The 16,812-nt window shown below is 38.6% G+C and overlaps 1 protein-coding gene across 1 annotated transcript in view; it reads right to left on the bottom strand.

Annotated features, from left to right (window-relative positions):
• ANKFY1 (ankyrin repeat and FYVE domain containing 1) overlaps positions 1-16,812 on the bottom strand; it is a 74,754-nt gene that overhangs the window by 37,525 nt on the left and 20,417 nt on the right. The window contains exons 3-6 of the mRNA XM_061174841.1: positions 16,009-16,127; positions 5,444-5,579; positions 1,319-1,442; positions 46-195 (exon numbers count right to left, since the gene is read on the bottom strand). Of these exons, the coding sequence (XP_061030824.1) occupies positions 46-195; positions 1,319-1,442; positions 5,444-5,579; positions 16,009-16,127 (529 nt within the window). The remainder of the gene's footprint in view (positions 1-45; positions 196-1,318; positions 1,443-5,443; positions 5,580-16,008; positions 16,128-16,812) is intronic.

The raw sequence follows: 16,812 nt of genomic DNA, 5'->3' as shown, positions 1-16,812 counted from the left end.
TAGAGAAGAACAAGAGAAGTATAGTTTGGGGAAAAGGTATAGTACCTGTGAATCCATTTCAATTAGATAAAGGAAGACCACGTCTTCTCTCTCCACTTTGATAGCTTTATGTAATGGGTACTCAGTCTTGGATTTGATCATTTTGTATAACAACTGAGCACTCATGCTGCTGAAGTCCTCCTTTCGTAAGTCATCCTAAGGATTAAAAAGACAGTGAAAAGCAGAACAGATTCAACAAATCAACAATAACGGCAACTGACATTTCTTAAGAAGCCCTTGGAATGTGTCTGGCCCTATTTTAAAGGGCTTAACATTTCCCAACTCATTTAATCCTCACGAAAACCCTATGAGGTAGGTACTATTATTATCCCCAACCACAGATGAAGAAAGTAAAGCATAAAGAGGCTAATTAATGTGCCCAGCTCGCACAATGAGTGAACAGCCAAGCCAGGATCTGGAGCCCAGAGGCCCACCTGCCAAGCGAGGACCCTTCACCACAGCACTGCCCTGCCTCTGGGCGAGACGGTACAGCACGGGCAACACGGACACTCCACAGGGACGGAGTCACAAGGAGCCCTCCCCGCGAGAAGAGTCCTGCCCTTCAACCCCACAAGGGTGACAGTTACAGAATTAATCAGAACTTCCACAAACAATTCAGTCCACTGAGTCACCACCGCTCTCTACTGCTGCAGATCTCTAAGTTTCTACCTGCTTTAGCAGAAAGGTTACCGTTCCTGTTTCAATTCTTTAAAATCCAGTTCTTTAAGACACTTTTTCTCATAATGCTGTGGAGTACCGAACAATTTGCAGAAACTAGGTTATAAACATAGCCCTAGCCATGATTTTCTGAAAAATGCAAAACAGACAAAGAAGTGCAAAACCTGTCTTTATGATGAAAGCTACCTAAGAAGGGCATATGTACATTTAACAACGCCTTCCACACGACGAGAAGGCAGGGAAAGTCCGGAAGGGGTGCTGCCGAGCTCGGCAGGCCTGCTGGCCCTACAGCAGCACCCGCTCCCGGGGCTCAGCCGCCACTCCTGCAGATGGAGGGTAAAGCGGGCCTGTGTCCCTCCGCTCCAAGCCTGCTTCTTGACCTGAGCTATCTTCCGCTCCTCTACTCCGAAATCAGAACTATGAGACTTTTAGAGCCCAAAAGAATCTCACAGATCATCTAATGCGACTACTTAGCCTTCAATTTTGTTTTAAGAGGAAATGAGGGGCCAGAGAGGTATCTTTCTGTGGAACCAGGTCCCAAGCCCCAGTCTTCTGACTTCCAGTGAAGGTGCTTTTCCACACCTCTCAGTCTCACACTCACCCAATGACTTGCAATAATTTCTGCACAGTAGTTCATCAGTGTGCTGGCATTCAGTTCCTCCGCAGTCTGATAGAAGCGGATACAGTTCCTGACATTCACCAGGGACATCACACCCTTCTCACATCTACGAGACAATTTTAATGATCAACAGTATTATTAGGACCAATTTATTCATAAACAAACAAACCAAAGCAATAATCTGTGTACTGCCTGGCCATGTCCAATAGCACTAAAGTGTAAGGTTTAAGCAAAGCAGCTACGAATGAATTGCAGCTGAGTTACTATATTTTATAAGTACTAGAAGTTCATTATTATATTGCTCATTCTGGTCAGAACCAAAATAATCTGTAAATAAATATGTTAAGCATAACCCCCCAACTGCCTTGAAAGTAATCACGTGAAACTCGGTAATCATACCACACAGGCAACTGTAATATCAAACACGCAATGCATCAAATTCAGTCCTTTGATATTTAATTGTAGGGGACGTGTTTGCAGTTCCCACTAGCACAACTCTATCACGCAACCAGTGTGGCTTAGAAATCACTTCAAATATGAGGCTCTATGCCTCAAAAAATGAACACTTCCTTAAAAGTCTTCCCCAAATGGTGATCTATATGGTATGTGAATTGTAACTCAATAAAGCTGATTTTAGAAAGCCCACTTTAAAAATCTATCATGTATAGAAACAATTGAGTTAAGAGTCAAACTATAGTATACCAGACAGAGAAGAACTGCCTACAACGGATGTCCCATAGAGCCTGGTAACAACATGACAACAACAACAGCAACAATAACAAGACTCTCACAATCACTAAGAGAGCCCCAACTACGTCAGGGAAGAGAGGGCTGCACGCAGGCCTCTGGTAGCACAAAGCAGGCACACGCATGTCCTAGCCTAGGTATTCCCTGACACCCCACCGCTGCTTCTGTCCCCAGCTCCCACAAAAACCATGTTCTGATCACAAGGGCAGCACACAGTGCTGAACGCAAAGTGAACCGTGAGGTAAGAAAGACCTGAGTTGAGGCCCACGGAATTTGAGGGGCCAAACTACACGAGCTCCCTGTGACCCCACCTCCTCCCCTGTGAGACATTACTCTATCTCAGAGGTTCAGGGGATCTCTGTGTGTTTTCCAAGATAAAGGAAAACTATGTAAGCCTTGCACAGTCTGAGGTACATAGGAGGTATGCTTGCTTGCAAGCTGAGGTCCTTCTCAAGGAAGCTGCATAATTTAATAACTAATACGAATGGGTTTCAGTACTACTATAAATAAGAATAACTGATTGGCTAGCGGATAACTCCCAATTCTAACAGGTGAGGTTTGGATACCAAGTGGAGAGTGGGAGATGGGGGAGGAAAGGAGGAGGAAAGTCATGAGAAAGACCTGGGAAGAAGGGGGAACAAACTTTCTAAACCTCACAAATGAGACCTTAGGCTAGGAGCAAGAATAATCGTGGAGTCATTTCTCCATCTGGCAGTAAATGCAGGCACCCATTTTATTCCAAGACCTGTGCTTAAGTGCTTTGTTTTTAAGCTACACAGCTTGGTGTGAAGAAGCATCTCCCCCAGGGCACTTTTAAATCAAATTGTCACAATATCTAAATAAGTTACTATAATAATGAATAACAATGTTCTATTTCTGAGCCTCTGCTGTCTGTACCACTAGTTTCCCCAAACTATTAGCAGACTGACAGCAATGTTGGAAGTCATTCTGACCCAGGCTATGAAATCAGAGCATTCCAGGAGAAAAGTCCTCTTTTCAGGTATGTGAAACTTTTACCACTTTTACAATGACAAATATCCTAATGTCCTAAAACATGGTGTGATCTCAGGGAGTACTGACTTTACAAAGCATTTTTACAGACAAATGCTGAGAGTCTGAAAATTCCATTCCCCTCCTTACTACTGCCAAAATACACTGCATCAAGATACTCAACTATGTTTCATGAAGACAGATGTTTTGTTACAACTGGCAGACACTTCATTTTCACTAAATTCTGGGATCCCCAGAGTGCCATTCACTATTTGGATAGCCTATAAATAGTAACTGACATGATTTACACAACTGAAGAACATGTAATTATATATAAAAACTCAGATTCTCAGTTCGTATCTTCTCTTTGAAAAGTAGCAAGGCAGACTAACTTTCCTCTAAAGGGATTTTGTTGCTGTTAATACACGTTTTTAATTTTAGAGTACAAAAAGGACACAGATGCACAAAAACGATAAACCTAATTTTTAAAGTACAAAGTCAAGCATATACTCAAGTGTCCCACAAACTCCTGTCTAGTTTTTTATCAATCCTGTGTGTGAATATAAGGCAGAAAAATTACTGAAAGAATGAACAACAAAAGGTTAACAGTGGTTGAATTACAGACGATTTCCTTTTTTTTAATATCATTCTATACTTTCTAAATACCATACACTGAACATGTAGTTAATAATCAGGAAAAAATTATATAAACTGTCAGTTGTTAGCATACACTATTAATTCTCTCCTTTTTTAAGAGTATTTTCCTGATAACGCTTATGCCCAAAACTTCCTTTTCATCAAACTGGTGATAGCATTCCCAAACCACCAAGATCCCTACATTACAAAAATGAGCAACACGGGCTTCACATTTAACTGCACACATTTGTGTTGGGGCCCTTTCACTTACTATTTCAAATGTGTAATTTCTCCTGCAGGCAGCAGTGGGCGCTCTGTGACCTTTCAAAAGCCAACAATTGAACCCGCTACTGGGTCTCTTCCATCCCAGCCCTTAACAAAGCCATGACAGATAAACTTAATGCCCACATCCAACAATATAACATCGAGCATCTGGTAATGTTGACAGTTATGAAGCCTAATCAGTCAATAAACAACAAACATTCTAATTCAAGAATCCATTACACAGATTACAATTATCTAAACTACTCCAAACTGCAGGGCACTTTTATCAAAGCAATTTAATTTACAAGCAAGTTTGACAAGGTCAATGGGAGAAAGCTCAGGAAATCTGGGGGGGGAAAGTAGATATAAATCACACTCAATCTAATTAAAATCATTCTCATTTCACTCTCAGATGATTCAAAAACTCACCCAAAGAAAGGCCCTGACCGTAAAGTTATCTTTGCTAACCTAATACTATATGTACCTACAAACCTTAGACCTGCTTGTTTGGTTTTTTTTACTTATTGGATTTAGGTATTAAAATGCACTCAAGACCACATCAATCGCAGATAGTCAGGAGTAACCTGTGTACTTGACTCATGTGGGGCACAGTGGGCCATCTTAGGGGAAACATCAGCCTCATAATGAAAACAGAACAAGCAGCTCTAGTAGCAAGGTCTCTCTTGACTCACTGAGGGCAACACAACAAGTGGAATGCCTCTTGATAGCTGAAACTACCTCTCCACCCACCCAGGAAAAAAACCATTCCTTCGCGCACGCAGAATACAAAAGATTACTAAGTGATGTAAAAAGACGCTCCATCTACCAAGCTGACTACCAAGGGCCACATCTCCAACAAAAACTAAAGGGCATTTTGCTTGATATCGTCTGGTGAACGTTTTGTTTTCTGTTGTTATAAAGGCCAACTCGGGAGAGCAACAGAGAAAATGCAATATAAAAAACATAGGAGGCTATCTCCTTGGAACCTAAAAAGCAGTTAACAAATGAAGTGAGACCTCAGAAACAATATGAAACTTACTGAGGCAGATTCTCATGTACTAATTTAGTCATTAATGTGTTTCTAACAAGAGAATATGACCAAGAACTCCTTCTAAGTAGATATATCAGAAAGTAGAATAATATGTCAAAGGAAATGGTATAGGAGGGAAAGTTGAGGCGTTGGACATTGGATTATATTATTTCACATTCAGTTCATCAGTTCACACAGCTATGTAATCTCAGGTAATAAACCAGTGAAAGAAAAGAGAATACCTAAAAGCTTTGGCAAAATTTAGCTTACAAGATAACACAAAGCAAGGGAGATAAAATTCTCTCCCCACTATTGCGTTTAAAAGAACACCTTGCAAAAGTTATTTACATTAGCAGAAGCAGCTGTTTTCCCAGAGCTTGGCATAATTAAAGCTCAGCCACCACCATCTGAGGTGCTTGAATATATCTGCTGTGACTTGCCTCTCCCTAAGGAGCTGTAGCTGAAACCGATTAGCTAGTTTCATCAGCTCAGTCAGGAACACATCATCTTCTCTGAACTCCAACTCATCCGTATAGATCCAGCGAAGCATTGTCATGGTCACCTCAGGGTTAGCATCTGGTTAAAGAAAGAAAGTAGAAAAACTTTGAAAACAAAGCACAGATGACATACTCAGGCCTTCTTGAGGACCCCTAAAAGTTGAGGATAATAAACTAAATTCTGGTAGACCCCACTCAAAGAAGTATCACACAGCCATTAAAAATGGTAATTAAGCATTTTGGGTACCAGCTGACTCCAGAAAAGTGTTAAAAGTTCTGCACGGGGCAGTAGGTGGGGGACATGAACCTATTAAAGAGGTAAGTCAAATAAACTGGGGGAAACTATTTTAAACATATGGCAAAGAGTTTACATTCTAATAAAAAGATCTTACAAATAAAAATGAGAAGATGGACACTCAATGGAAATATCAGCAATGGATATAAATAGGTAATTCACAAAGATAAATAAAATGGCCAATAAACCTTACTGATAACTAAATATTGTTTCTCAGACTAGCAAAGATTCTTAAAAGTGCATAACCTTTTTTTTTTTCCTTTGGCTGTGCTGCAGTGGAAGCGCAGAGTCTTAACCACTGGACTGCCAGGGAAGTGCATAACCTTTGACACAGCAATCATACATGTAGATTATTATCCTAAGAAAATAACTAAGCAAATACAGAGAAACATAAGATAGTCAATGCAGTATTATTTTTAATAATGAAAAACTGGAGCAAAACTCTTAAGAGAACTAATTAAATAAATTAGAGTATAAACTGGAAGATGTTGCATCAATTAAAATTATTTAGATCTATATTCAACATAAAAAGATATTCACTACATAGCAAGTAAAAAAACTACATAACTAAAAATACATGTATTAAATGATCTCACTTTTTGTTAGATATATTTGTCTGTGTATATATGTGTGTGTATACACATACATACACACACACACACACACACACAGTTTTATGTCTGTCTTCCATCCAAGTACTAACCAAGTCCGACCCTACTTAGCTGCCAAGATCAGACAAAATCGAAGACATTCTGGGTTGTATGACCACAAAGAGACTGTCCATCTGTCTGTCTATCTATTGAGAGACTGGAAAGATATACACTAAAGTATCAACCTGGAGGAATTTGTAACTAATTTTTCTTTTAGCTTCTTTTCTCCCTGATTTTTATTTAATGAACATGCATTACTTGTGTAGTTTTTTAAGTTAAAATGCTTTACAGCAACTTGGGGAAATGCTTGAGATGAAAATCATAATGTAAAATATCTAAATTATGATTTCAACTAAAATCAACTCTTGGTTAATCAGAAGAAGGTCAGTGATGGTCAGAGGATCACTCAAAAAATCATGGTCTACACACCAATAGTTCTCAACTGTGGTCCTGGGCTAACAGAATCAGCATCATCTGGGAACGTGTTAGAAAGTCTTATTCTCAGGCCCACCCTGATCTATTCAGTCAGAAACTGTAAGAATGGGGCCCAGCATTTGTGTTTTAACAAGTCCTTCATGTGACTCTGATGCTTGCTGAAGTTTAAGAAACTATACTCAATTCTTGATTACCTAGGAAACGTGGAATGTGGGACAGGAACATCCCATTAACTTAGTAATTAGGCAACAACTGAATGGCTCTTATTAACCCCTTCTCTTCCAACTCTAGTGGGGAGGAGAGGGTTGAAGGGAGTGATGTCAAGTGAGTGAAACTGAAGGCCCCTGATTAACTTGCAACCACATTAATTCACCATCACCCCCTTAAGTAGCCAGATAGTAAAAGGAGAAAAAAAAAAAGGTGTAATTGGTGGGGAAAAAAAACAGTGAAAAATAATGCATCAAAATGCTAACAGTGATTAGGTTAAGGTCTATTTTTTTTTCTTTTCTCTCTTACCTGCCGATGTAGTAATAATACATTTTAAATGTCTTAAGAGAGAGAAAAACATTTTAAAATCAGATGAAAATCTAATTAGATTTATTTAAACAATTTACTTGAAGAAGTACTTCAACTAAGCTGTCTAAGGTATACAAAGTAGATCTTGAAACAGTGAAATTCTAAGCTAGCTTTGTAAACTGAGTTTAATGCCTCAGTAGTCTCTTAATGAAAAGAAAAAATATGTAGGCCATGCAATTTGTCCAGAGTCACCAAAAATGCCCAAACTATGTACAGGTAGACCTCATTTTATTACACTTCACTTTATCACACTTCGCAGATAGTGTTTTCTCACAAATTGAAGGTTTATGGTAACCCTGTGTTATCAGATGATGGTGAGAAATTTTTAGCCATAAGGTATTTTTAAATTAAGGTATGTACATTGTTTTTTTAGACATAATGGCAATGCACACTTAATAGGCTATGTGTAAACATAACATTTACATGCACTGGGAAAACAAAAAATTCACGTGACTCACTTTGTTACAATTTTTGCTCTTTATGGCAGTGGTCTGGGACTGAACCTGCAATATCTCCGAGGTCTGCCCGTATACCACTACTCGGCTCATACGGCCTTATCTTGGAAAGATAGCTTATTCCTAATCATGAGAGCATCCCCAACGCCACAACCCTCAAATATCTTCTCTGTGGTAGTTTCTTTAGTTAATTTTGTTTTAAAATTTGGCTGGTTTCCTTTAATAACCCTTACCCCAGTTGTCCAAACAAATAAATTTGACCTGTATGGTTGATAAACCAAAATCTAGTTTTCTTAAAAACCACATCAGCAGGGACATCCTGGAAGCCCTCAAAATTTCAAATAAAATAAGATCCAAGTGATTGCCAAACTTTCCCACTCCTGCCCTTAATCTCCAAAATAAACTGAGAATAGATCCATTTTGAGACTCAGACTAAGCAGCCCGTGGTATAAGGTGGGCAGAGAACAATGAACCAGAAGAAGGGTATGTGCTTCCAACTGTGTACTTTTAGGCAAGTGATTCAGTCTATCTGCTTCCAATCTACGTAAGCAAGTGGCTATAAAAGTCAGATGACCCCATAAACCAGAAATTACCTTTAAAAAGATTAGACTCTGAGAAGTGAAACCAGTTGGCATCCATGACTTGCCTGGTATATCTGCTGCTAGAAGCCGTCACCCCCTCATCAGGCCCAGCGCAGAAGCTGGTAAAAATCTGTGACTGCAAGGATGAAAAGAAGGTAACACCCAACCTTCCGACTTCACTGTAGTCCACGATGCATACAGTCACGCTTTGGAAAACTTGACATTTTCTTTTGGAGAACTTGAAATTTTCTATGTGACCTAGTCGGTTATTTTTTTTTTTTGGTCTGATTTTAAATAAATGTTTTATAAGACATTTGGAAAGAATGGGAATAAACTTATCTGTACGCAAGTAACCATTAAATGAAGCATACTGAGGAAATTAATTTTGTTACTTAAATCCTCTATTCAATCTGTCAAATCTGAGAAAGGTGTTTTGAATCTCCTACTATGACTCTGGTTTGTCTTTGAGTTTCCAACTATTTTTTTCTTCATCCACTTTACAAAAAGTTTTTAGCTCATAAAATTTAAAAATCATGATAGACTGTATCTTTTTTTTTTTTTTCCCACACTCAGGACTTGCAGGATCTTAGCTCCCCAACCAGGGATTGAACCCGGGCCCCAGCAGTGAAAGCGCCGAGTCCTATCCACTGGACCACCAGGGAATTCCCACAGACTGCATCTTTTATCAGTATAAACATCCTCTTTAGTCAGTTTAAGGATGTACCCTTAAATATAACTTCTTGGAAATAAAAATAAACCTCATAACGTACTTCTAAATAATCCCAGTGTCCAAAAGGAATAAAAGGATAGAGGGTCTAGTTCTGTTATGGCAGTGTGACAACCCATGCTATTTTAACTGAATATAGCTAAAAACTGTAGACAGTGTACCAAAAACAGCTACCAGAGGATTCTGAAAGTAAACAAAAGCATCTGAATTGTAGGGGGAGGCAAACCTTGAAGAAGCAATTGCACTGGACGAGCTTCTCCATTGTTTTTTTTCCCTTTATGGCTTTGTCCTGAGGGTAGACCTGTCCAGGAGGAACACTGCCGTAGTGACCACGAGGATGCCTAAAACTCCAGCTTTCTGGTCAGATGAACCAGGAAAAGGAGCCCCCAGGGCGCTGAAGGGTCAGGGGAGAGTCCCAGAGTGAAGAGAACCAGAGAAGGAGATCTCCTAATTCTGTGTACGAAGCCACATAGGCCTCAGGCTCACCTCTAAGCCACTGATGCATGGAACGGTCCTAGCCCAGCTTTAAGAACTGAAGTGATATTTGAACCACCACCCACAGAAGGTGAAACAGAACCTGCAGTTTGCACCTAAGGAGACTTAGCATCTTCCAGAGGATGACACAGGACCAAAGTCTACACAACATAATGGCAATGTCCAGGATACAATTCAAAATCATTTGATAAAGAAAAACATTTGGAAAATATGACCATTTTTCAAGGGAAAAGACAACCAACAGATGCTAACGTCAAGATGACCCAGATATTGAACTTATGAAAGACTTGAAAACATCTAGTATAACTATGCTCCAGAAGGTAAAGGAAAACACACTTGAAATTAAAAGAAAAATTTTCAGCATATAAACTATAAGAAACAAATAGAAATTATAGAAATGAAAAATATGATATGTATAATAAAAACATACTCAGTGGGCTCAAGAGCAGAATGAAAACAGCAGTGCAAAAAGTCAGTAAACTTGAAGATAGATCAGTAGAATTTATCCTATCTGAAGAACAGAAAAAGAAAAGGTTGGGAGGAAAAAAAAAAGAGAGACCTGTTGGATAGTAACAAAGGGTCTAGTATATGTGTCACTGGAGTCTCAGAAAGAGAGAAGAGATCAAGGAAGAAAAATATTGAAGAAATGATGGTCCTTTCCTAATTTGGTGACAGACCTAAATTTTTAGATTCAAGATCAGAGTACCCTAAACAAGAAGAAAATCATATCTAGATACATCATCAGCAAACTACTGCAAACTAAACATAACGAACAAGTCTTTACCACTTCACATTCGGTAGAATAGCCTCTATCAAAACAAAACAAAACAAAACACAGTAAACAACAAGTATTGGTGAGGACATGGAGAAACTGGAACCCTTGCACACTGCTGGGGGAAATGTAAAATGGTGCAGACCGCACAGAAAACAGTTCCTCGAAAATTTAAAATAAAACTAGTATATGATCCAGCAATTCCACTTCTGGGTATGTACCCAAGAGAACTGAAAGTAGGCTCCTGAAGAGAGATTTGTACACCAATATTCACTGCAACATTATTTACACTAGCCAATAGATGGAAGCATATACTGCTCAATATGTAGATGACCATATATTCCTCATCTATAAGAGGGAATAAACAATAGTACTTACCTCAAAGTGTTATTCTAAAGATAAATGAGTTAATACCTGTAAACTACCACCACATATGTTAATTGCTATACAAAAATTTCCTATGATTATTATTAAAACAGACTATTTTAAACCAACACACAGACAAATTTAGCATAAACAGAGATGAGAGAGAAAAACACAAAAGCCATGTTAGGGTTGAGTAAGGGGACATGACCACGGATAACACAGATTATTTGAAGCTCTAAGAGAATCTCTGGGAGGGGGGTCTCAGCTGTTAGCAGGAGGCCACAAGGCTGTTTGAGTGTCCTCATGACACAGCAGCGAACTTCTTCCAAAGCAAGCAATCCAAAAGACAGAGCAAGGAAGAAGTCACAATGCCTTCTAAGAACCTATCTCTGCAGTAACATGTTATCATTTACAAGCTCAGTCAGCCTATACTTAAGAGGAGGGGAATCAGGATCCTCCTTTGAAAGGAGGAGTAACGAATAATTTATGGACATATTTTAAACAACCATGGATATCTTCAAAATACTGAAACTGAACAACCTAGAACTAGCAGTTCACACGGTATCTAACAGATACCATTGTCCCTGTGCGTTTGCTGGAGCACCTCAGTGTGCCTGAGCACAGAGTCTGGGACCCGGTGCTCCTTCCACGGCACAGTGCAACCTCCCAGGTCTGTGCTTTGGTGCGTAGTTTTGCTAACTGGACTGAAAAGGAGGGAAGGAGGATGCTTTCTGTTTTTGGAATGGCTTGACAGGACGCAGGACACACTCCAGGAAAGTGGAATGACTCACCATAGACTCTCATGCCAGGGAACCATAAGATCTTTGCTGGAGGAAGCATGCAAGAAATTCTAGCTTCAAAACAGCCATTCTACGGCATTGGAACTGCTCAGTGTCAGCTGCTATTACTGAAGTGCTATAGAGAGGCTATAAACAAACCATTTAGCCTGAAGCAAACTGCTTTACTTCATAAAGAAGTAAATATCGTGCATCAAGATTTGTTGTACTGTGTTGAGCTAACAGTTATATTCTTTCTCTTCCCAGTTGATCAGTCAGTATCTTTATAAACACCTTTATACTTAAAATAACCAATAAATAAAAAGCAAATTTATACTTTTTACCTTTATATTTTGAAACAATTTCAGACTTAACAGAACAGTGGTAGAGTTCCCGTATACCCTCTACCCGTCTTCCCCTAATATTAGCATCTTACATAACCATAGCACAATTATTAAAACCAGGTGATTAGGACCGATAAAATACTATTAACTAATTACAAACTTTGCCAATTATCCCAGTTATGTCCTTTTTATGGGCCAGAATCCAACTGAGGTACCACACTGCATTTCATTATCATGTCTCCTTAGTCTCCTCCAATCTCTAACAGTTCCTTAATCTTATCTTGTCTTTCATGACCTTAACATATTTGAGTAATACTGGCCAGTTATTCTGTGGAATGTTCCTCAATTTGGGTTAGTTTGATGCTTTCCCATAATTAGATTGAGGTCATGCATTTACGGCAAGAATCCTACAGAAGTGATTGTGCCTTTGTCACTGCATCATACCAAGCACAAAATATTTTACTTTTTTGAACAAGGTATGATTTAAGAAAACTTTCATGTACCCAAATACATTTTAAATACTTGGTATATAATGCCTACTGTATCTTCATCAACATGTGCTAAAATTCTTATAACAATTAATAGAATTAAAGTTGTGCTTATTTTGAATTTTAAGAAATATCAGTTACACAAGAACCTCCAAAGAAAATGTGAGACTTAGGATGTCAATCTCTAAGAATGTAAGTTCCATGCAGATAAGAATTTAATTTTGTTCACTGCTATAACCCTAGTACCTTGAAAAGTGCCTGCCACTCAGCATTTGTGATATTAATGGACTAATTCTGAAGAAACAAAATACCAATAAATTCATAAAATGATTTTATTAAGTTCATGAGTGTGGAAAAGGTTCAACCATTTAAAACACAGCTTTTACGCTATTTATACACTTGTTTACAAGAGCCTATTTCCAATCTCCCTCAGGGATGAGGCAGCCATGGGCAGTAGTGCTTCCAGGTATCGTATAACACACAGGCTTCTTAGGCAGTTTCAGTTGCTGCAAGCCCAGATTTCGGTAATCACACCCATGCCCACCCAGGCAACTCAGCAGGACTCTGCACAAAACACACAAACATGAACAGGTCCACAAATGCCACCACCTCCTTGGAACCCTTCAAAGATACGCTTCAAAGATAAACTTTATAAAGAAAAGTAAAAATGGGCTTCCCTGGTGGCGCAGTGATTAAGAATCGCCTGCCAATGCAGGGGACACGGGTTCAAACCCTGGTCCGGGAAGATCCCACATGCCGCGGAGCAACTAAGCCTGTGCACCACAACTACTGAGCCTGCGCTCCAGAGCCCGAGAGCCACAACTCCTGAAGCCCGGGCGCGTAGAGTCTGTGCTCTGCAGCAAGAGAAGCCACCACAATGAGAAGCCCGCACACCGCAACGAAGAGTACCCCCGCTCGCCGCAGCTAGAGAAAGCCCACGCGCAGCAAGGAAGACCCAACGCAGCCAAAAATAAATAAATAAAATTTAAAAACCCTTAAAAAAAAGAAGAAAAGATACCATAAGCTCCACTACAGCTATCTTAGTAGATGTCTGATTTACCAAAGCCACCAGAAACATTGACTCTGCAGCCGCTCACTCCTGAAAGCAAACCTTGTAGCCCGGATCAAACCATGCCGATTATTTAGAGCAGGAGGCATGTTCAGGGACATTTAAAGGCATTAACATTATACCTTCCTAAACTCTCGAAAATCTCCTGCTTCTCAGTGATCCAATCTTGTAGTCAGATAGTCACAGATAGTGTTAAAGCAGCTCTTAAATGTTCTAATGTACTAAAAAAGTAAAAGCAAAATTTTAAGTTCAATGTTTAAGCTTTTCATACACTAATGCAATTTTCTGTGTTCTTATGTAATTTTGTTTGTTCTGGGGAGCAGTCATATTTTATTTTTCCCACTCATTCATTTTGGTTGTATTCAATATTTCACAGTTACATTTACCATGATAAACATTTACACTGTCTGAATTACCTATAACAGAATCCATCTGACAGAAGTCAGATGATGAGGTAAAAAAAAAAAGTATGACTATTTTATAGCTCATCTGTCTAACTGCTTTCTAAACCCTTCATACCCATTTATAATGTGACTGGCAATGTGCAAAAATGCCAATTTCATGAGCCTCGCAACTACTGGGACCGTCAATTTTTGATGCTGTAGGTATCAAAAGGTGGTAACTTATTCTAAACTTTTTTCTAACAAAGTTGAATATTTTCAATATTTTATTATCCCTACTAGTCTTTGCAAACTATCTGTTCATGTAATCAAGATCCTATCATGCATTGTGAAGAACACCTCATGATCCAATGGGTTTTAAAAGTTATCCATAATTGTGTTATATCGGGTCAAAGATATACGGCTTCAAAAGATTTTACTTTTAAAAAAGAAAAACTGCTCAGATTTCAATCATGTGGACTGGTGTCCTTCCAGTAAAGACCATTTCCCAAGTAGATGTTTTAGTTATAGGCATGAATGCATATGCTCCTGTATATGCATGTATGTATATTTGTGTGTTTACAGCTATGAACTACGGACCTCAGGTTAAATCCTAGAAATGATCATGAGACAGAGTTCACTCACAGTGGAGAAGCATCAGATATCTACCCCCTAAATTCTTGAGATAAATGCCTATTTAACCTGTGCAACACTGCTCAGGTGTTAGCCACCTCTGACACGTTCCTCATCAGCCCAAGTTGGTCTCTTCTGTACCTTAGACATAAAGCCATTATACTACTGTATATACAGCCTTGGCCTTAAATGATTTGTTATTAGCCCATTTCCTCCAACAGAGTATGAGCTCTGTATGGCAAGGATGGTGTTATAATCATCTCAGTGTTCCTAACACTACACATGGAAAACAGTACCTTCTGAATTGGCAAACCTTTTGAACAAAGACATAATTCAGACTTTCCACACAATCACTTCTGCAAGTAACTCACATCTTAATGCCTGGGTATGCTCCTTACCACATGTTATAATTCTCTTGATTAGAATGGACTTGAGGATATGGGGAGGGGGAGGGGTGAGATGTGACAGGGTGAGAGAGTGTCATGGACATATATACACTACCAAGTGTAAAATAGATAGCTAGTGGGAAGCAGCTGCATAGCACAGGGAGATCAGCTCGGTGCTTTGTGACCACCTAGAGGGGTGGGATAGGGAGGGTGGGAGGGAGGCAGATGCAAGAGGGAAGAGATATGGGAACATATGTATATGTATAACTGATTCACTTTGTTATAAAGTAGAAACTAACACACCATTGTAAAGCAATTATACTTCAATAAAGATGTTTAAAAAAAATAATAATAATAATTCTCTTGATTATTAATAGCAGAATTAAATTCAAAATTTGCTCTTTTTATTTTTTTTAAGCAGCTGTTAGGCAAGTACTAAGTGAAAATGCAATTTTGAAATCAACTTTTGAAAACGATGTTTTTAAGTTTACTTAACCACCATATTTACCCAAATTCTACACAACATACTGTAGCATAAAACAATTAAATAATAACATTAAACAGCTCAATGCAGTTATTCAAATCCTGAAGACTGATGGTCATCCTTTGATGTTAAAGAAAGAATATTCTTATTCTTTGGAATAAATGTTACTTCTGAATTCAGTTCTTATAGACCAGGAAAAGTACTTTTGGCAACTATGATTAAATTTTAAGCAACTGAACAGCAGCAGGACTTTTTCTTAGAGTGGAAGAAAAATTTTTCTCTACACATGCTCCCATATTCATAACATACTACTATATGAAAAGAGTTTCTGGATAAATATTCTTATTTTAAAAATTATAAGAATACTGTAAATCCTCAAATATTTATGATTTATTAGCCAGATATTAAACAGAAGTGTCCACAAAGTACAACCTACTGATTCACGAATTATTTAACTAGCTTATGGTCACCATCAATTTATAAGAAAAGTATTCTACGTTCATTAAACCACAAATATTTCAAAATTACACACCATAACCTTCTGCCAAGTGCTCTTGTGCTGGGAGTTTTGAGTCCCCAGCCCGTCAGAGGCTCACCTGACAGGTCCAGCTCCTCGGTGGAAGACAAACTGGCCAGACTCCAGCTGTCACTGCGGGCCGCCAGGACAAACTTGTGAGCATTGATGTGCCTGCCCCCAACCTTTATCTTCAGATCACTGATGAAGAAAAATACCCACACATATAAAATGTCATTATAACTAGGTATAGCTAGGATTCACAGCTGATAAATATATGAGTATTGACTGATCAACATACATCTGCAAAAGAAAAAAAAAAAATCACAGCAAAATTATCTCTATGCTAGCACTGAATTCTGATGGCTCATATTTACAATATGTTGCTAGACACGTTTTCTATTTCTAACTGCTAGCTTTAGTTCCCATGGGATGTTCTGCTTTCAAAGACATTCCCTAATGTCACCCACAAGATGGTGAACCTACAAGTTATCAATACATAGGATTATTAATATTCATATAAAGAGTAGAAGAGGTTTTATGAAGGAAAAAAAATCAAGAGTAATCATCAGGAGAGAGAGACAGAAAGGTTAAAGATTGCGATAACAGCTCTGAGACTACAGTGCTGCAATGCTCCACACTATATTAATGCTCAAGCAAGGTTAAACCAAAAACCATGAACAAATTAGCTTTGACAAAGCAGTCAAGAATATGAAACCCAATATCTACACTCCTGTTCTCACCAGAAACATTCAGACCTATTATTGGCCATTTTTTACTCAACCATTTATAAAGAAATGGGGTGAGAGAAATCTTTTTTCCAAACATGTTTCCATATGTATGACTTATCACTATATGAAAACAGCTTTCCAAATAGTTATTTATT

Source organism: Eubalaena glacialis, chromosome 19 (assembly GCF_028564815.1).
Source record: "Eubalaena glacialis isolate mEubGla1 chromosome 19, mEubGla1.1.hap2.+ XY, whole genome shotgun sequence".
NCBI classification, from domain to species: domain Eukaryota; kingdom Metazoa; phylum Chordata; class Mammalia; order Artiodactyla; family Balaenidae; genus Eubalaena; species Eubalaena glacialis.
The sequence above is the reverse complement of the archived record's forward strand: the minus strand, read 5'-3'. Positions and strand labels throughout refer to the sequence as shown.